Here is a 20,078-nt window from a genome sequence, read left to right on the forward strand (position 1 = left end):
TCTGCTCAGCTTCTCCACCGGTCCCATGAGAGCTACTGTTTCGTCTGGCTTGGCTGAGAAGACTTTGTATCGCACTTGTCTGACATTCCTTGGTATTTCCTCAAGGAGCGCTCGAAGTTTGGAATCCCGTGCAGAAGAAGCTACCTGGGACGACGATCTCCCGCGCACAACGGATAGGGCCAGGGACTGGATACATCACCGTCATGTATCAATGGCATCCCACCGGCCCCCAAACCAGCTTGCGCGTCGTCCCACCCGATGCTTTTGCGATAATGTTATGCACGCTTTTACAAAGAGGCCGTGGGTGGCTACCAATGAGGCGACGGCGTCATAGCGGGGCTGAATTCTGCTGAGCGACCCCTCCAAAACCTTGCTGCGCTCTTAAGCTCTGGAACACCCCACCTAAACAAAACAACACCGACACTTGATCTTACACATATAACTAGTAAGTCGAATTTTCTGCTCGGCATCCTATCCGCGGCCGGACGTTGCTGCCCGCGCATCCGACCGGCTTCTATATCTCCTGCCGTGCACTTTGCGGCTCCCCAACTCTCCAATTGACTCTCTCAACAGCAACCCTTCATCATGACCATCACCAAGATCCACGCCCGCTCCGTCTACGACTCTCGCGTACGTCTCCAGACACCTGTGCTTGTCAAGCTTCGTTGCTAATTACCTCTTCAGGGTAACCCGACCGTCGAGGTTGACATTGTCACCGAGACCGGCCTCCACCGCGCCATCGTCCCCTCCGGTGCCTCCACTGGCTCCCACGAGGCTTGCGAACTCCGCGATGGAGACAAGTCCAAGTGGGGTGGTAAGGGTGTCACCAAGGCTGTCGCCAACGTCAACGACACCATTGCCCCTGCCCTCATCAAGGAGAAGCTCGACGTCAAGGACCAGTCCGCCGTAGACGCCTTCCTCAACAAGCTCGATGGCACCACAAACAAGACCAACCTCGGTGCCAACGCCATCCTCGGTGTCTCAATGGCCATTGCAAAGGCTGCTGCCGCCGAGAAGGGTGTCCCTCTCTACGCACACATCTCCGACTTGGCTGGCACCAAGAAGCCCTACGTCCTCCCCGTACCTTGTAGGTAAACTCAAGTCGACAAGTAACGGCATTTTACTGACTATGCAGTCCAAAACGTCCTCAACGGTGGCTCGCACGCCGGTGGCCGTCTTGCTTTCCAAGAGTTCATGATCGTTCCCAGGTAGGTCATCTTTCCGTAGACAACAACAACCCATGTTAACCACCCCCAGTGAGGCCCCTACCTTCTCCGAGGCCATGCGCCAGGGAGCCGAAGTCTACCAGAAGCTCAAGGCCCTCGCCAAGAAGACCTACGGACAGTCTGCTGGAAACGTCGGTGACGAGGGTGGTGTTGCCCCTGACATTCAGACCCCCGAGGAGGCCCTTGACCTCATCACAAAGGCCATCGAGGAGGCCGGCTACACTGGCAAGATCAAGATCGCCATGGATGTCGCATCCAGCGAGTTCTACAAGGCCGACGAGAAGAAGTACGATCTTGACTTCAAGAACCCCGACAGCGACAAGAGCAAGTGGCTCACATACGAACAACTCGCCGAGCTGTACAAGTCCCTGGCCGAGAAGTACCCCATTGTCAGCATCGAGGACCCCTTCGCTGAGGACGACTGGGAGGCCTGGTCTTACTTCTTCAAGACCTACGACGGCCAGATCGTCGGTGATGACTTGACCGTCACCAACCCCGAGTTCATCAAGAAGGCCATTGAGCTCAAGTCCTGCAACGCTCTCCTCCTCAAGGTCAACCAGATCGGCACCATCACCGAGGCCATCCAGGCTGCCAAGGACGCTTTCGGCGCTGGCTGGGGTGTCATGGTTTCTCACCGCTCCGGTGAGACTGAGGACGTCACCATTGCCGATATTGTCGTCGGTCTGCGATCCGGCCAGATCAAGACTGGTGCGCCAGCCCGATCTGAGCGTCTCGCCAAGCTCAACCAGATCCTCCGTATCGAGGAGGAGCTTGGTGACAACGCCGTCTACGCCGGTAACAATTTCAGGACCGCCGTCAACTTGTAAGCGCTTGAGTTACAGAGTCCGGTAGTGTTTGCGTTGTGAGGAAATGCGACGAATAATGAGTTAAGAGCAAAGGAAATATGTATACAAAATGCAATGATATATCCTACACCATGGTTGTTTCCTTTCTCATTGAACACTTGCGGCGACTCTTGATTTGCTTATCGTTGAATTTGGCTTGAGAATAGCCTCAAGAATCATAGTGCTAACCCATCTTTGGAGCGTTTTCGCACGAGGTAACCGCACTTGCAAAGTGAAGCTGTCAAGGAACTCGGATGAGGCAGACTAGGTCAATAGCTATAACCGCCGCAGATCTCCAAAGCAGCAGCCGCTTTGAGTCAAACTGCCAGAGCCGGCATAGACGCAGCCTCACATGTTTGGACCAGTTCAAGCCACTCTCAGCAAGTCCGAATGGACAAAAAAGCCAATCCCTGCACGCTTCCCAGGTTTGAAAACAAAAGCGTCTCCTGGAGCAGTGCTTATAGGTCGTCTATGCAAGTCTTTGAGTCTGAACTCGTAGTCGTGAAGTCTATAGCATATGAGAATTTGTCGAGGCCTATAACCTTCTTAGAGGTCTGGAGCCGTATAACTACATGTGCAGTTGACGACTTGGATGATAAACATGCTCTTTTGGACAATCACGTCTATCGAGATGGATATACGCGGTAGGTCTTGTTTCTGTTACCTGGACGTTGGTCATCGTCAGCGTGAACATTATCGTCGATATCACCAACGACGTGGTTGCAGTCTTCGCATTTCATGTCCCGCCTACAGTTTCTAGTTCTTATAGATGTACAGGGGTTGTGTATGACACGCAGCTAGCACACTATTTCCATGCACATGAAGCGAGACGAATAGAAGTGGTATAGCAAAAACATTCAACTACATTACTCCCGCTCATCTCATTCTTTCCCCCTCAGTCCAAAAAGAAAAGAAAAAGCACACCACCCATAAAAACATATTACAAACAGCCCTAAGAGCTTTACACAATCTTGTCCATTGTTACTTTTACTACTTCATACACCTTCCCTCCCACCACCATCCCCAGCCACCCAATAGCCTCACATTCCGCCCAGTCCTCACACATAGGTCCAACCCCGTTCCGGCTACGATACGCGCAGCAGATCTAGTCCTTACCGTAGTAGTTAGGCACCCAGGAACCCGTTTCATCGCAGCACCGGAAGCGGTCGCTAAATAGTAGCACTAGGCTACGCTAGAGAGGCACATGGGATCGATTCGCTAGAGTGTTGCTGTTGTGGTTGTGTTGGGCGAGGGACGAGGTCCGAGAGTATGTTTCGATGGTGGTGATGGGGATGGTAGTTATTGTTGTAGTTGATATTGCTTAGATAGCATATACGGATTTTTGCGATGGCAGAGGCGATGGTGGTAGATGATCTGAGGAAGAGGAGGACTAAGGTGATAAAGGAGAGTTGTGGGACTGCGAGTGGTGGATGCATGATGTTTGTTTGATGGGTTCAAAGACGATGGACAGTTTGAGTTGCGTATCAAGCAGGGCAAAGGAAGGACTGCATGTATTTTGGGATGTACTCTACCTACTCTCTTGTTCGACTTTGTGGTATGCGATAGGTGTTGTGTTCGAGATGGAATGTATCAATATCATTGCTTGGGTTGTGATTAAAGGATATCACGTTCTTGAGCAGGTGGCCATATATATGCTAGAACGTTATACTTATGTTACCTCGTCCCGAGCATTCAAGCCACAGAAGCCTGTCAAGTACCGCGGTGCTCATATATTGATGATTAGAAGGTAGCGGCCGATACGCCATGTAGTATCGAACTTCCAGTCCGTGGAGCGAGCCAAAAGACTTGGGTGTCGTCACAAAGGGCCATCCGTGCACCCTGCAAACGGTAGATGATCAGTTCCACGGACAGTGTAATCAAATGCGATTGTCTGCTTCTTGATGAGACCGACCTTGTTCCGAAACCTAACAAATTTATACAACATGCTTTAGTAGATACTTTGACTTGCAGAGTTGGCAGAGGCAAGCTCGCCGAGTCTATCGATGTTTAACTTTGCAACACGCCGACTTCTCGATGCTTTGTGCAGGTGTAAGCAACACTCTCACAAAGTCAGTCGACCGAATGTTCGGCCAAATCTCGGTGCTTATAGTAGCAGTAATTCGTGCCGCGAACGACCTCGTGCCCTAACCTTGATATAGTCCGGAACTCGGCACGTCGGCGGTCCGAAGTGTGCAAGCCATCAATGCGTCAAGAAGACACGATAACATGCAGTAGGAAAGAGATGTTCTGGACTCTTTGTGGCTTCACGACAGCCACATTCCAGATCCAAGATGCCGCGCGACAACGAGAAGCGCAGGGAGTGTGCAGGAGCTACCCAAAGTCTGTCAAAGTCTAGGCGTGTCATCATGCCGTCTAGCTTTGGTCGGCCGAATATAGTGCATCGCCGCCCTGAGCTTACCGTGCTTGCCCTTGCGTCGTGAGCGGAGTAGTAGCAGGGGACATCTTGCTCTGGAGCGGACCGCAGCCGTTTCAAGATGTTGCAGCTGATGCGGCGTCGTCGACGACAGTAAAAGCGATTCATATTTGTGGGCGCATGAAGATTGCAATGCCGTCTGAATTGCACATTTTCAATCAACTGATGTCAGCTGTCGATTCAAGCGTAACATGCAGAGCACGGTCGTCAAGCCCTTTGTATCGACAAGGCAGACCAGGCGCCTGATATGGGTAGGTCCAGACCGTTGCCAAGATTTTGGAGCAATGGGTCTGATGAGTTAACATCAAACATGGATGTCCATGTCGTCATGATCGCGTCTCCATCGCACTATGGATGTGTGTATTGTGAAGCCTCTTGCGTGGTTGCTTAACATGGAGGGCCTGGCGGTGGTAGTAGGCGTGCAGTGAAGGCGTGTAGCGGGAAAATCTCCAGGGCAATCAATGGTCTAGACATCCAGACGGCTCCGCGGGGAGAGCTTCTAGCGCGGCATGTCAGGTGCGTACCATGGTTCAGGTGCTCTTGAACTCGCGAGATGTGACAAACCAAGATATCATGGTGTCGCTCACCCGGTGTCAACGCGCGTTGGCAGAGGCGCGATTGGTAAGCGCGATACTTTGACCCGGTGGGTGGGTCGTGGATGTATGCAAGATGTTGAGTAGTGACTGTAAAAATTCGACGATGTTCGCCTCACGATCGAGGTGGTGCGGCAGGGCGACCATGACCTTGACGAGTGCTCTACTTATCCACTCTCAAAGCAGTTGCGGTGAAAACCAAGACGCCGACGTATGCTGGAAAGGTGCTAGCAATGTGATGGAGCGGGTACTGGCAGCTTTCATGTTTTTGTGGCTGCTCCTTCTGCAGTGGTCCGGTGCAGCTAGCGCCGGAAAATTGGGCAGCCGCACGCCAGGCGTCGAACATGTCGACAGCTCTCGTCCGATGTCAGCTTGGTAGCGATGCGTATTCATAAGCACACACAGGTGATGTCGGTCACGACAAGAGGGAAAACAAAAGGACAAAGAAGCAGCGCATCAAGCTGACATGGCCAGCGCCCCTGCAGCGAGACAGCTAGAGACGTCGATCGGCACACGGCGCACATCATTACTCGCGTGGGAGCACGCCGTTCACGGTGCCTTGTCGATCATGTTCTGATTAGGTGGCCAATGCTTGGTGCGACGAAATCCCAAACAGGATGACACCCACAGGTCTGGAAAAGTCGACGACGCTGTTGTTGTTGTTCTTGTTGTTGCGGCAAGAAGACACCATGTAACGTTACGCTGAACCCAGGCCTCTTGAGGGCCCTCTGGGCTTTAGCGGAGGTTGAGCCAGCAGACTACGGGCTGTGAATTGGATACAGGGACAGCGGAAGGACAGCAGGTGATTGGCCAGAGCCGGCTGGTTTGTTGCTAGCGCGGGGAATAAGGGTAGCAAAAGACCGAGCCTGCAGCCTGAGGCCAGAAGTCGACAAGATGACACGTTAATATTTGCTCGAGGGGCCCAATGCGTACATGTAGGCGGGCTGCAGCAGAGCGACGGCGTCGCAGAGTGAAGCGGCAGCTGCATCAACGGTGTCCAAAACGAGGGCGCGGTCGATGCAGCAAAGGACGACGGAAGCACGAGCAGACAGCAGGACACAGGGCGCTAGGTTCCGTTTCGGCCGATCGTCGATCTGGTGTCGTGTAAGACGAGGCACTAGGCCCGGTGCATCGTCGTCGCTCTCGCAGCACTGTGCGACGGCGATGCGGCTTCATGGGGGGGTGAATATGGACGCAGCAAACAGGCGCAGTAAGATGCGTGGGCGGAGCTGCAGCCGCTGGCGTCAGAGCAGCAGGAAAGGCCGCTCAGTGCGTGTGCGGCTACGATGGCGAGGCCGGGCTGGACGGAGCAGCAGTCAGTGTACATGGCTGTTCAGAGGTGCTAGCAGCTTGTTAGCAGCTGTTGAGCAGTCGGCGGTAGCTTTTGGCCGCCACAATAAAGCATATGCTCTTGGATGGGCAAAAAAGCAAGACGAGGGCGAAAAGTGTAATTGGCATGTTCGTCATGGCGTTTAGGGCCAGGCGTCAAGACGTCGGCCGTGGGTGCAGGCTGGGTGTGCGGGCGAGGTTTGCATAGGGGCCGGAGCGGAAAGGGCTACTGGGGTAGCGCTGGAAATCGTGCAGGAGCGACCGGGAGCCGAGTGCGTCTAGACTGTTCCAGCAGGCGCGACCCACTGCCCAAGCTCCCCCTCGACCCTCGCAGTCAGTCTGCGCCCCTCCCCCAGCGTCGTCATGGATGGGGGAGGAGAATGGATGGCCATGCAGCAGCGGGCACGCAGGCACGCAGGCACGCAGGCACGCAGGCACGCAGGCACGCAGGCACGCGGGCACGCAGGCACGCAGGCACGCAGGCACCGCGACGAGCCTCAACTCTAAATGCAGATGCGAGAGCTGGGGGGGACTCGCCGTCTTTTTGGCTGCGCGTGCAGGCAAACCGCCAGCGCCGGCGCCCGTCACGACTACGACCCAACGAGGGCGGGCCTGGAGGGTGCAAGGACGCGCAAAAGCCATGGCTCCGGGACAGGTTCTAGATCGCCCACCAGCCCTCTTATGTGCGACTCTAGCAAAAAGACCCAACCATATCGCTGGCTGCCCGCCGTGCCTGCCATACCTCGCCTTCCTTCTCTCTGTCCCGCACAGCACGCCTTCCTCGCCCCCCTTCCACACCCCGTTACTAATCCGCTTTCCGCATGCACCTCCGACTGCCTTTGTAGCCCTCTGCATACCGCTGTCCAGCTTCGCAACTCGTCTGATAACCACCCCTGTGCGCATCCTGGACGCCCGTGCCGATTGCCCGCATGGAATTCTGAAAAGATGGAGGGACTTACTACCATCCCACCTGATATAATCGAGCGCCAGTCGCTCTGCTTCTCCCGCCCAGCCCCAGGCATGGTCGTCCAACAGGGAGAGACGGGCTTCAGAGAAGGACTGTCACAGCTCTATGCTCCCGCCGAGAGCAACGCCGCCGAGCAGCTCGTCAAACTAAAGGACTCTCTGCGCAAGGCCGACACCGACAGCTTCTGGATACAGCTCACCAAAGGCCTGGCCAAAATCGCCGATGCCCAGTACGCGTTCGTGTCAAAGAGAATCCTGGCTGATGACAAGAATGTTGCTGTCGAGCTGCCCCCGATTGGAGAGCCCGGGGCATGCCTCATGGGCGAGGCCTTTTACATCAACGACGACCAAGGCAACGGACCTGGTCATCTGAGAAACTTCAAATACCATGCCTACCAGTGTCCGTGTGCCTACATGAAGCACGACAAGGTCTTCATTATTCCTGAAAGATTAAACGACTTCATCATCGACAACCCAAACGACTTGTACATTCCCGGAGAGGCTTACCTTGGAATCCCCTTGTTTGCCGAGGGAAAGTGCTTCGCGCATTTTGGTGTCATGTGGGGGAAAGAAGGCGCAGCCCGTCGTGTATTGGGCTGGGGCTTCCTCGAAATGCTGTTTCACAGCCTGGAAGACATGATCCTGGAACGCGTGCTGGAAGGCAACGATTTCGCAAAGTCGGCAGAATCAATCCAGGCCGACGTCCCCAGGATCGTACCGCACAGAGCCGTCTCGGCAGCTCAGTCGTTGAAGCCATACGCGCGGAGCTTGTCCCATGAATTAAGAACGCCAATGCAGGGCGTTGTTGGCATGCTGGATGTTATGATGGCAAACGTGAAAGAAGCATCAGAATCATTGCAGCTCGAACCGCGGACCCGTGAGATACTCGACACACTTAGGGAGAACATTGAAGCTGTCCAAGGTGTGTAACAACTCTCCGATGAACCTGTACTGATGCCTCCGTGCTGATCCTATTCCAGACAGCTCAAGACGTGCAGTCGAGGCAGCGGATAACGTCGTCCATGCCTACGACATGAACATGGGTGTCCCAGAGACCCCACTTTCGCCACTCGACAAGACTCCAGACCAGTGGAACACCTTCTGGCGTGAGATGCGACCGGATCTGATGATCACTGGCAACGACATGCGTGCTCCACTACGTGGTGTCAAGAGGAGAAGACACGAGGTTTCTTGGGCAGACCATGCTAACAAGACACGCGTGGCCAAGAACGCTCGCCAACGAGTTCGAGACACTTTCTCAGAGGAGCTTCCCAAGCGCGGCACCAAGTCGTGCCCCCCAGACGCAAGCGCTGTCGAGCTGGACCGACTAGACCGCACTTGCTCACACGGAACCTCGTTAGACAAGTGCGACTCAACCACCTCGCCCATCTTCGCGTCTGAACATTCCAAGGTTCCCGGTCTCCGACATACCAACATAAGAGAAGTGCTCCAATACGTCATCAACGATGCGCTCAAAGTAGGGGGAAGGCCGGATTCCGCTGTCGCTGAAGCTACCGACACAGGAGAGCGCATCGAAGTCCGCACACGTAGCTCAAACGGCGAGGCACACACCAAATGGATCGAGTGGACCGTCTCTGCCGATGTTCCAGAGACGATTGTCATTGACGAACGGGATCTCGCCAAGATGGTCTCCTGCCTCGCTCTTAATGCTATCAAGTTCACACAGAATGGATCCATTACACTTCAGGCGACACTCAGCGCCAAAGGCCGCTACATCGTCATCAATATCAAAGATACCGGCTCTGGGATCCCAGCAGCTTTCCTACCCAACCTGTTCAAACCATTTTCAAGAGAAGACGATTCGATGACACGGCAAAGTGAGGGGCTGGGCCTTGGTTTGATGGTCGCCAAGGGGATTGCGAGGAAACTAGGTGGTGATCTCTTCTGCCTCCGTTCGCATGTCTCTGGGCCAAGGAGAGGGTCGGAATTCGAGATGCGAGTCCCGCTTACCCCAGACGAGATCTGCAGTCGCCCTGCAACGCCTTTTGGATCCCCTACACTTTCCATCAAATCTCGCATGTCTACCGACCCCGAGGTACTCCACCTGGATCTCGGCCGTGGCCCTGTTACGCCTCCCTTGAGTTCCGAATCATTCAAGAGTGATGCGGAGCGTCAGCCACCGATTACACCTGTCGTTGCCGTGCGCCCTGCAACATCGCCAGAAGACATTGGCCTGGCTACCCCCCGCCGCACCTTGTCGCCTCCACGACAGCACGCCACTCGCGCCCTGTCGTCGGAACGGGATGTGGTGCCATCCAATCTTGGCATGCAACTGCCTCTAAACATTCTAGTCGTAGATGACAACGCCATCAATCGACGTGTGCTGGTAAGCATGTTGGGCAGACTGGGCTACAAGAACATCACCACGGCATTCAACGGCAACGACGCGGTCGAGACTGTTCGTCGCAACGCTCTTGATCCGGCTGCCAAGTCCTTTGATGTTGTCCTCATGGACCTTTGGATGCCGTTGCTGGACGGCTTTCAGGCCACTGAGGTGATTTTGAAGATGCCGGAGCTTGAGCGCAAGCCGACCATTCTGGCGGTGAGTGCAGACATTACAGACGCCGCTCTCGACAGAGCAGTCAAGAGTGGCATGAAGGGCTTTGTGACCAAGCCCTTCATCACCCGAGACATTGCCCGATTGATTCGGACATACTGTGCAAGCCAGTAAGCTTGCAACTTTTACTTCTTCCACGGCACTCTGGCTGCCTGGTTCTATTCACGTTATACACATTATAGTTGTACGCCATACAGGTGATCATGTTAGAAAGCGAGCATGATTGGATCGGACTGGGTACATGACGATCACGATAGCATTTGACCAGCCCCTTGGTGGGCCTTTGTTTTGCGGCGTTGAACGAGCGGGATACCTTTGGTGGGCCATAATACCCTTTGATGATTTTTGCATGTTGGGACGACCTTGGATATGGGCTGCAGTAGCATATGCGGGCTACTCGAATACAACAAAACGTTAAACATTTGACTCCACCATCCTCCCACTCGCAGGTGCCACTTTGAGTGTGATTGCAACGTAAACTTTTCAACGGGATGACGACGCATTGCTTGGGTGAGGCTCTGCTCAGACCCGGATTGCCGAGCTAGACCCGCAGGCACGGCAGTCTTGCCCAGGTGAGCTGCAGTGGTGATGTCGAAGGTGGGGGGGCCCTTGAGTTGCGGGGCATGGTCGCACGTGCCGAACACAGCAAGTCGTTCCCAAAATCTGTCCGCATCATGCATGTCAGAGTCGCTGCGAACAGCGCAAACCCCAGATTCTCACCAGCCACAACTCATTACAAGGGAGATGGTATGTCCAAACCAAGGGCAACCTGGAACATGTGGACGAATTGGAAACGCCACGGGGGCCATCGGCCAAAAGTGGCTGGTGAGGCCGAAAGGGGAAAAGGGGCGAGGGCTGTGGCGCAGGCGGCGGGTCGATTAGAGGACAGATTTCTTGGGACGCGCCGAAGTCGAGACAAGTGCTGTTGCGCCGCCAGTATAGCCGTCTCTGCCGTGGACAATCGCAGAATCTTCCATCGTCTTCTCCTGCGACTTTGCTTGCGCCAGGAAAACACAGTCCCTTCCTTTGTACTCGACGTGATAACGTGAAGGCTGTCAAAAGTTGCTCTCAACGTCATCGGCCAAGGTAGCTGCGACTTGCGAGGCCAGACATTTCTAGACCCGACATTGCCCTGCAAACAACGCCACCACGCAACGATTGAACCACTAGACAGCGACCCGTTGGACAAGTGGTGCATTGAGCGACGACAAGCCGGTGATAAGAGCAGTGGGCATGGAGAATGCGTACACCAAGACGCCCGCTGAGGCGCTAAGATATTTCCAGGTCGAGGAACACAAAGGCCTTAGTGCACAGCAGGTGCAGAGCGCGAGGGAGAAGCATGGGAAGAATGGTACGTTGCCATCTCCGTAGGCCGGGGCGACGACGGCTAACACAGGGAACAGCGCTGCCAGAAGACCCACCAACTCCCATCTGGGAACTCATCCTCGAGCAGTTCAAAGACCAGCTTGTTATCATCCTGCTAGGCTCGGCAGCAGTGTCGTTCGTACTGGCCCTCTTCGAAGAGGAAGAAGGCTGGACCGCATTCGTGGACCCGGCAGTTGTACGTACCAGACAAGGGGGGGATACCTGTACCCGCGCTGACTTGCATGTCTATAGATCCTCACCATCCTCATTCTAAACGCCGTCGTCGGAGTATCGCAAGAAACTAGCGCCGAAAAGGCCATCGCAGCCCTCCAAGAATACTCGGCCAACGAAGCGAAAGTCGTACGCGACGGACATGTCAAACGCATCAAGGCCGACGAGCTGGTTCCCGGAGATGTCATCTCGGTCACAATTGGTGACAGGATACCCGCTGACTGCAGGATCCTGTCCATCTCGAGCAACAGCTTCAACATCGACCAGTCCATCTTGACCGGAGAGAGCGAGAGTGTATCCAAGGACACCAGGGCCATCAAGGATGAGAACGCCGTCAAGCAGGATCAGGTCAATATGCTCTTCTCGGGTACCACGGTTGTCACGGGACATGCGACTGCGCTGGTAGTCCTGACCGGTGGCAACACGGCGATTGGAGACATCCATGAGAGCATTACGGCACAGATCTCACAGCCCACCCCTCTCAAGGAGAAGCTCAACGACTTCGGCGACCAGCTCGCAAAGGTCATCACGGCTATCTGCATCCTCGTCTGGCTCATCAACATTGGCAACTTCAACGACCCTTCGCACGGCAGCTTCGCCAAAGGCGCCATCTACTATCTCAAGATTGCCGTTTCTCTCGGTGTCGCTGCTATTCCCGAAGGCCTGGCCGTCGTCATTACGACTTGCTTGGCCCTGGGAACGCGCAAGATGGCTGCAAGGAACGCCGTTGTGCGCAGCTTGCCTTCTGTCGAGACACTTGGTAGCTGCAGCGTCATCTGCTCCGACAAGACAGGTACTCTTACCACCAACCAGATGAGCGTCAACAAGATGGTCTTCCTCAACGAGCAAGGTAGTGGTCTCGAAGAATTTGACATTGAAGGTACTAGCTTTGCGCCCGAGGGTCAGATCTCTCTCCGTGGCAAACCCCTTGAGAACCTCGCTGCGCAATCCGACACTGTACGTCAGATTTGTGAGGTCACCGCGCTCTGTAACGATGCAGCCCTTGCCTACGACCCCAAGAACGGTACTTACAACCTCGTCGGTGAGCCTACCGAAGGTGCTCTCCGCGTCCTAGTCGAGAAGGTTGGCACCCCCGATATCGCCCACAACGCGACCCGCGTCAGCACCTCGCCCGAAGCACGTCTCGATTTCTCCACCAAGCACTACGAAAGCCAGTGCCCCCGCCTAGCCACGTATGAATTCTCTCGCGACCGCAAGAGCATGTCGGTTCTAGTCAAGAATGGCAACGCGCAGAAACTACTCGTCAAGGGCGCCCCGGAATCCATTCTTGATCGTTGCACCAATGTCATTGTCGGCAAGAACGGAAAGAAGATGCCCATGAGCAAGCAAATGTCTACCCTCATCAACAAGGAAATTGTCGAGTACGGCAACCGCGGTCTTCGTGTCATTGCTGTAGCGTCTGTCGAAGACATTGAATCCCACCCACTTCTGGGAAAGGCAAAGACTAGCAAGGAATACACCCAGCTGGAGCAGAATATGACCCTCATCGGTCTCGTCGGCATGTTGGACCCTCCCCGCCCTGAAGTCCGCGCCTCGATCGCCAAGTGCCGCTCTGCTGGTATCCGTGTTGTAGTCATCACTGGAGACAACCAGAACACTGCCGAGTCCATCTGCCGTCAAATCGGTGTCTTTGGTCCCAACGAAGATCTCACTGGTAAGTCTTTCACAGGTCGCCAATTCGATGACCTTTCCGAGTCCGAGAAGATGGAAGCTGCCAAGCACGCCAGTCTCTTCTCGCGCACTGAGCCAACACACAAGTCCAAACTCGTCGACCTTCTCCAACAAGCCGGTGAGGTTGTCGCTATGACTGGTGACGGTGTCAACGACGCGCCTGCTCTCAAGAAAGCGGATATTGGTGTTGCTATGGGTTCCGGAACCGACGTAGCCAAGCTCGCCGCCGATATGGTGCTTGTAGACGACAACTTTGCCACTATCGAAGGTGCCGTCGAAGAGGGTCGTTCCATCTACAACAACACTCAACAGTTCATTCGCTATCTCATCTCCTCCAACATCGGAGAAGTCGTCTCTATCTTCCTGACTGCTGCCATGGGTATGCCCGAGGCTCTGATCCCTGTCCAACTTCTCTGGGTCAATCTCGTCACCGACGGTCTCCCTGCCACCGCTCTCTCTTTCAACCCCCCAGACCATGATGTCATGAGGCGCCAACCTCGCAAGCGCGACGAACCCCTCATCAGCGGCTGGTTGTTCTTCCGCTACATGGTTATTGGTACCTACGTTGGCGCCGCAACCGTCGCTGGCTATGCGTGGTGGTTCATGTTCAACAGTGAAGGCCCTCAGATCTCATTCTACCAGCTCCGCCACTTCCACCGCTGCTCGACCCAGTTCCCCGAGATCGGCTGCGAGATGTTCAGCAACTCGTCTGCCCAAGCTGCATCTACTGTTAGTCTGAGCATTTTGGTCGTCATCGAGATGCTCAATGCCATGAACGCTTTGAGCAGCTCAGAGAGTCTGCTTACATTGCCGCTTTGGGAGAACATGATACTTGTTTATGCCATCTGTTTGAGCATGGCGTTGCACTTTGCTCTTCTCTATATCCCGTTCTTGCAAGGTTTGTTCAGCGTTATCCCGCTGAACGGCAACGAGTGGAAAGCGGTCATGGCGATCAGCGCGCCAATCATGTAAGTCATCCTGCACGCCATGCGCGAAAACTACAGAAGAGGTGATTGCTAATACATTTTCAGCATCATCGACGAAGGCCTCAAATCCCTCGAACGCAGATTCTTCATCCAAAAGGGCAACGAGAAGTTGGAGCTTGCTGAGCAGCAGAACGGTAGAGCAAAGAAGGACTAGGCGTCCTCTTCCTCTTCTTCTCCCTCTCGCTCGCTGAAACGTGTTGGCGGACGCTCGCATCTCCTATCCGATATAGTCAAAGAAGGCGTATCATGATTACTTTGCATATAGAAGCAAGAGATGGGACAGTAAGGAGTTCAAGATGTGTTGGGGATGTGCATTTCTTGATACCTTTTTGCATGAGATTGGGAGTTTTTACTTTGTTCGCAGATAAACGGTAGATGTAGATGTAAACAACAATATGGATAGAGCAACAGTCACACCACACCATAGCGATTCAACATGATCGGATTTTTTGTTTTCAAAGTATTGTACATGCAAGAGTTGGGATAGGTTGGTGATCACCAGCCAGTCTTGGGACACAGATTCACGCTATAGAAGGGAAAAATCGAACGTCACCCCTGTAGTCGCCTAGGTAGAGTATTGCTCTACAAAGGAAGATGAAATACTCCCCTGTAGTTGCCTAGTAGGGTGTTTTATTTTTCCTTTCTATGGCGTGGATTAGATCATCCAATATCCGTGCTGCAATATTGGCAAGTCATCGCTACCTATTCCCATCATCTCAGTCGTAAACTAACATTTAAAAAAAAATCAGTATATGAGGGCATCGAGGCGACACGCATGATCCAAATGAATGCGGTGATGGCAAGGTAGCCCCGGACAAGGCCTGCGAAACGCTAGCCGAACCCGCCCTTATACCAAGATGATCATCTCGTCGACTCTCCCTCCGCCCTTTGATGGCCCATACTCCAGAGAACCTTTCTCATATCCTACACCTACCAACCACGAACTCTCTCCAACCACCTCACAGCTCCACCCTTCCACCCTAACGACCTTCACGCTCGGCAGCCCACTTCCTCTCCGCCTTGTCCCACTCATCCTCCACCGGCTCCCAAACAACCGCCTTCTCATGCACGCCCAAAAACTCCCAGATACCCTCTCCAGCCTTGTTCTTGCGCTCCTTGCCCTTGCCCTTTGCCGCCTTGACCTCTCCAGCCGACTTGCCATTGAGAATGAGATGCAAATCCACTCTCAACTTCAAGTACCCGTTACCCAAGAACATGATTTCCATCCCGTACCGCTCGGCGACAGTCCTGAGCGTGACGGTGCGGAACGAGGCGTGCGGCGGGACATGAAAGGTTTCCATGTAGTACGCCATGGAGCGGGGCGGGGTATATAGACGCGCAGTGTAAGCTCCGGCCATGGGATCGAGAGTGTCAACGGGGATAATCTTCAACAAGCGCTGGCCAGACCCGTACTTGTCGACATGGGTGGCGGTGTACTTGGGGCAGTAGAGCGTAAAGGTTCCTTTGATGCAGCCCAGCGGGACGGGGACGCGTGTCTGGATGCTGTACCGCAAAAAAGTCGAGGCGGCTACGACGCGCGCAATCTCGGTCGCCGTGGTGTCGTTGGCTACTCTGGCGGCTGTGTCGTCTGAGTGTGGGAGATGCAGCAGTTGCTCGGTCTTGGCAGTGCATCCTGAGGCTTGTTTCAGACAAGGCAGTGGGCCTGCTGCTTCGCTTTCGGAGAGCCAATCGCCGTATTCCTCGAGGTATCCTGCCTCGTCGGTGAAGTTGATGGTCCGCTGGGAAGCCGTGAAGGTGCTGGTAAAGGTGGCAAGGTTGGCCTCGTCATGCTTTTCACTGTGCTTCAGCTTTCTGTTGATGGAGGGGGTGATATCATCGCCGGGAGCCGTGTATGGCTTGTTTGGACGCATCAACATGTCGCGGATGGACCTTGTGGTGGTGGCAGAGCTGCTCGAAGAGGTACTAGGTGCCTCGCTGACGAAACGACGGCCTCGGGGACGCGGCTTGGGGATATCGTTGAGGGGCTGCTTGAATCGCATGAGGTTTGCGGTGGTGAGGTTGTTGGCCTGGCTACTGGTGAGCGGATTCACGGAACCTTGGCTGCCAATGACGCGCTCCTGGGCCTCTGAGGATCCGGTCTCAATGATGAGGGGCATTTCGGGAGAAGACTCATGGGTCCTGGGAGTTGTCCCAGTTTCCTTGGGAGTGGTGGCTGCGGGTCCGAGACTAAATGGGATTGCTTGTACGTGAGGAGTGGTTGCAGGTGTGCGGCTCATTTGTGAGAGAGGGGTCTCGCTGACGAGGACTTCGGGCTCTCGGGGCTCTACCTTGGTCTTCTTCATTGACGACTCGCTCACACTGCGCTTCGGAATACCAGGAGACTTCTGAGGAAGTGGAACTGGTGTGATCTTCGGCTTGGTAGGCAGGGCTGATGCGACGGATGGGACTGGTACTGGGGTCTTCTTGCTGACCTTGAACACATCCTTCACGGCGGGAGGCGCAGCTGTCTTCTCCAACTTCTGCTTCTTGGCCTTGGGTTTGCTCTCGCCAGACTTGACGACCTTCTTCGTAGTATCGTTGGCTTTTGGTGTATCAGTCTCGGTAGACTTGGCGACAGTCTTCTTGCCCGAATCAGTAGGTGTCGCAGTCTCGTTGACCCCATGGTCGAACATGGAGGCGAGGCGAGCGAGAGACTTCTTGTTGTTTTCCATGTTTTTCTTGAAGTCAGGGCCGAGCCAGTTGTCAACGTCAGCGAGACCTTTGTCAGTGACAACTGGACTGTCAACAGGCGCTTCAGTCTCCCTCTTCCGCTTCTTCGCAGCAGATACTGGTGTTCCGTCTGGGCCTTTCTCCCTCTTTTTATAGGGACCACGTGGACCGGACCTGCCCTTTTTGACGGATGTGGCAGCCGGTGCAGTGGTGACTGGCGGGGTGTTCTGCTTCTCTTCCAGCTTCTCTGTTTCAGCGGCAGCCATAGCTGCCTTTGCCTCCCTCTTCAACCTCTCAGATTCTTTCTTCTCGCGCTTCTCGAGCTTCCTCTGGGCCCTCTCATTGCTGACAGAGTCGTCTACAGTGCCGTCATTAGTCACAATGGGCGCCGGCTCCTCTGCCTCCGCATAATCCATGCTGTTGTACAACGGACGACCCATCGAGTTCTTCAGGCCAACGTTGTGATGTTGTGGGATCTTGTAGAGTCCCTTGGGCGGCATGGTTGCTATTGCTAGTGGTATGGGTATGTGACGTGGGGTCCTTATGGGAAAAACCTGTTTGTTACTGTTATTGGTGTTGTTGTTGTAGTTGCTGTCGCGAGCCGACTGAGCGTAGAAAGCAAACGATTGCAGCTGCAAAGCTACGTACCGAAACGCAGTTGATCTGAACCGGGTTACAGTGACCGCGCCAAAGGATATCTTGGAGATCCTTACTTGGAGTCTGAAAGAAGAGTTGGAGGGAGGAAGTGAGGGAAGGTGGGGGAAACGACGTGGATGAAAGGAAATTGCAATAGGGGCAGCTTAGGAGCTAGCAAGCCCAACCTCGAGGTGAAGGTGAAGACTCAGGTACTGACTCACCTTCACCGCGAGTACAATAAGGATTGAAAGTTGACGAATACTGTAAATGAGAGTGTGCAGAGAGAACAGCATCTGCTAGATCGTAGCATCTTTGAAAATGCTTCTGAGCCTCTAATGGGGTCAAGTCGTCCTTGAGGGTGATCAGCTAAATATAGTGAAATGACTTTTGTGCACATCTAGTTCCGAACATCTCTTTTGACTTGTCACGACTACCATTTTCCTGAGAACGAATACCCGAATACAGCCTACATGTCCAAAGAGTATTGGGGTCCAGGGCTGGCACCATTACAGGAAAGTGGAAGACAGTATTTCACATGCGAATATAGAGGGGACGTGTTTTGATAGAAAGTATGATAAATTGGCTACATTTGACATATCAAACAGATCAATATGAAACCGCTGTTACCGCCAAACTAACCAAACACCTCAAGCTTGGCCTCAAAATCGCTACAAAATTTACCACAAGATTATATCCATATTCTGCCTAGATAGGGGTGCCTTGCTACCTAATTCCACAACCATCCTTCGTCGTTGCTAAACGACCTCCACAGGCCCACTAAACAGCCCTATAACCCCGGCGTATGCGCAAAATTTCTAATATCCTTAGTCTCAATCCGTCCCACAGCAGGATACATATCATGCCGATCGATATAGCTATTCGCCGTCTTGATCTTGTCCAGCCCATCTTTGCTTCCTTCACTCTTCGCCGTCTCAACCTTGACTAGTGCGTTCTTATCCATATTGACCTCGAAATCAGGCAGCTCATTTCTTTCAGGGAAACTGGTTACTTCACCGCCGTTTTCTTGGATGGGAGGAATACCCGCCATGTCTCCGTGGTCGAGGCTGAGCTTGCGGACGCGAGAGTCGAGATTTGATGGAGGGGGCTGTGGTATGCCGTCGCTGGGGATGGCGCTGAGGGACTTGGAGCGCACGGCTTGGAGGGTATTGAAATCTTCTGGGGTCTGGTCTGGTGCTTCGCCAGCAGATAGGGAACGCTGGGGGTCTATGGTTGGTGTGTGTGGAACGCTGTTTGAGCGCTGCTTCTCATGGGTGGGTTTGCTGCTCTTGGACCAGGATTTGAATTTGAAGGCCGAGAGCCAGCCTGGGCGCTTTTCCTTGCCTGCATTTGGATTCAAGGCGCGCTCGGCGGCAAGTTGGATGTGAGATTTTGCCTCTGGTTTTGAAGATTTGGGTTTGGCGGCGGGTGTGGGAGCAGGAGCGGGAGCGGAGCGGATGTCGTAGTCTGACTTCCGGCGCGCGCCTGCTGCGTCCATGTTGGATTCTGAAAGACCTAGGACGGCGCGGTTTCGAGCAAGATTTGATTCTTTGACTTCCTCGCTGATGTACTGCATGGCCTTGTCGATGACTTCAATGTACTCTGGATAATCGACTACGCAGGCTTCGCGGATCAGACGTAGCTTTTCCCAATCCTGCCGTACTGCTGGACCTGTTAGGTCTGGGTGCCAGCCCATGCTCTTGAGATCGGAACGAATGCCACGGTCAACCTGCTCTTTCACGCCCATGAGATCGATGAGCGCATCGACTTCGGTGCGTACAACTTTGACGTATTCGCTGAAGCGTGTCGTGTCTTTGACGATCCAGTGGGAAGTCGTCATGCTGAGGTTGCGCTTGAGACTCGCCCGGGCGCCTGTCTGATTCAGGAGATCCTTCAGCAGGGTGAACTTCTCGCGGAAGCCTTCTAGTCGGTTTGTGTCTAGTGCTGGATATTCGAGGCGCGAAAAAGTCTTTGGACTTTTCAAGCCGTATACGTTCATCAGTTCGTCTCGCGACATGCTGCTTGGGCGTCCCGCAATCTCATGGAGCGCCTTGCGGACTTTTGCATTAATGACCTCATCGTCAAGCCTCGGGTCTCTGACGCCAAAGTGTACTGGCACATGTGGATCTGGATTTGTGATGCCAGGATGGCTGGGTATCATGTGTCGTGCAATGGTCGCTGGTGGCGCAGTTATACCCACGGCATCGCCAAAGATCAGCAATCTGCCCTGCTGGAGGCCAAGCTTTGCAAGCACAACCTTTTGCGCATGGTCTTGATCTTTGGAGGGGTGGATGAGGTTGAAGGCTTCAACACAGGTGCTGAATTGGGTCGCGAGAGAGAAGACGTCGGTGAGGATCTGGGCCTTGGACTTCCCTCCGGCTGGGTCTGTTGATTCGACAAAGTCCGTCGTACTCTTCGTCGTCATGTTGGCGGGGTAGGTTTCGGTGTCAGCTCGAAAGGTATCGATAGTAGAGCAGATGAGGTTGTCGCGCTGCAGAAGCTTGTGCGCCAGCTGAAGGAAAACCAGGAT

General features: G+C 54.1%; 5 protein-coding genes across 5 annotated transcripts; 3 read left to right on the forward strand and 2 right to left on the reverse strand.

The window, feature by feature from the left end:
• Positions 1–585: 585 nt before the first annotated feature.
• ACET3X_008038 (uncharacterized protein) lies at positions 586–2,053 on the forward strand (the record flags this gene model as incomplete). The annotated part of the gene is made up of 4 exons (XM_069454805.1): positions 586–630; positions 685–1,087; positions 1,136–1,208; positions 1,258–2,053. The coding sequence occupies 4 exons, from the start codon at positions 586–588 to the stop codon at positions 2,051–2,053; spliced, it is 1,317 nt and encodes a 438-aa protein (XP_069303640.1).
• A 5,319-nt stretch (positions 2,054–7,372) lies between these two features.
• Positions 7,373–10,085, forward strand: ACET3X_008039 (uncharacterized protein; the record flags this gene model as incomplete). The annotated part of the gene is made up of 2 exons (XM_069454816.1): positions 7,373–8,315; positions 8,374–10,085. 2 exons carry the CDS (start codon positions 7,373–7,375, stop codon positions 10,083–10,085), a joined length of 2,655 nt encoding a protein of 884 aa, XP_069303641.1.
• A 1,119-nt stretch (positions 10,086–11,204) lies between these two features.
• Positions 11,205–14,399, forward strand: ACET3X_008040 (uncharacterized protein; the record flags this gene model as incomplete). The annotated part of the gene is made up of 4 exons (XM_069454827.1): positions 11,205–11,322; positions 11,375–11,532; positions 11,589–14,227; positions 14,291–14,399. 4 exons carry the CDS (start codon positions 11,205–11,207, stop codon positions 14,397–14,399), a joined length of 3,024 nt encoding a protein of 1,007 aa, XP_069303642.1.
• Positions 14,400–15,225: 826 nt separating this feature from the next.
• ACET3X_008041 (uncharacterized protein) lies at positions 15,226–17,415 on the reverse strand (the record flags this gene model as incomplete). The annotated part of the gene is made up of 1 exon (XM_069454838.1): positions 15,226–17,415. One exon carries the CDS (start codon positions 17,413–17,415, stop codon positions 15,226–15,228), a length of 2,190 nt encoding a protein of 729 aa, XP_069303643.1.
• Positions 17,416–18,338: 923 nt separating this feature from the next.
• On the reverse strand, positions 18,339–19,973 carry ACET3X_008042 (uncharacterized protein; the record flags this gene model as incomplete). Its single annotated transcript, XM_069454849.1, has 1 exon — positions 18,339–19,973. One exon carries the CDS (start codon positions 19,971–19,973, stop codon positions 18,339–18,341), a length of 1,635 nt encoding a protein of 544 aa, XP_069303644.1.
• Positions 19,974–20,078: the final 105 nt, after the last annotated feature.

The sequence above is a fragment of the Alternaria dauci genome, chromosome 8 (genome assembly GCF_042100115.1).
Source record: "Alternaria dauci strain A2016 chromosome 8, whole genome shotgun sequence".
Lineage (NCBI taxonomy): Eukaryota > Fungi > Ascomycota > Dothideomycetes > Pleosporales > Pleosporaceae > Alternaria > Alternaria dauci.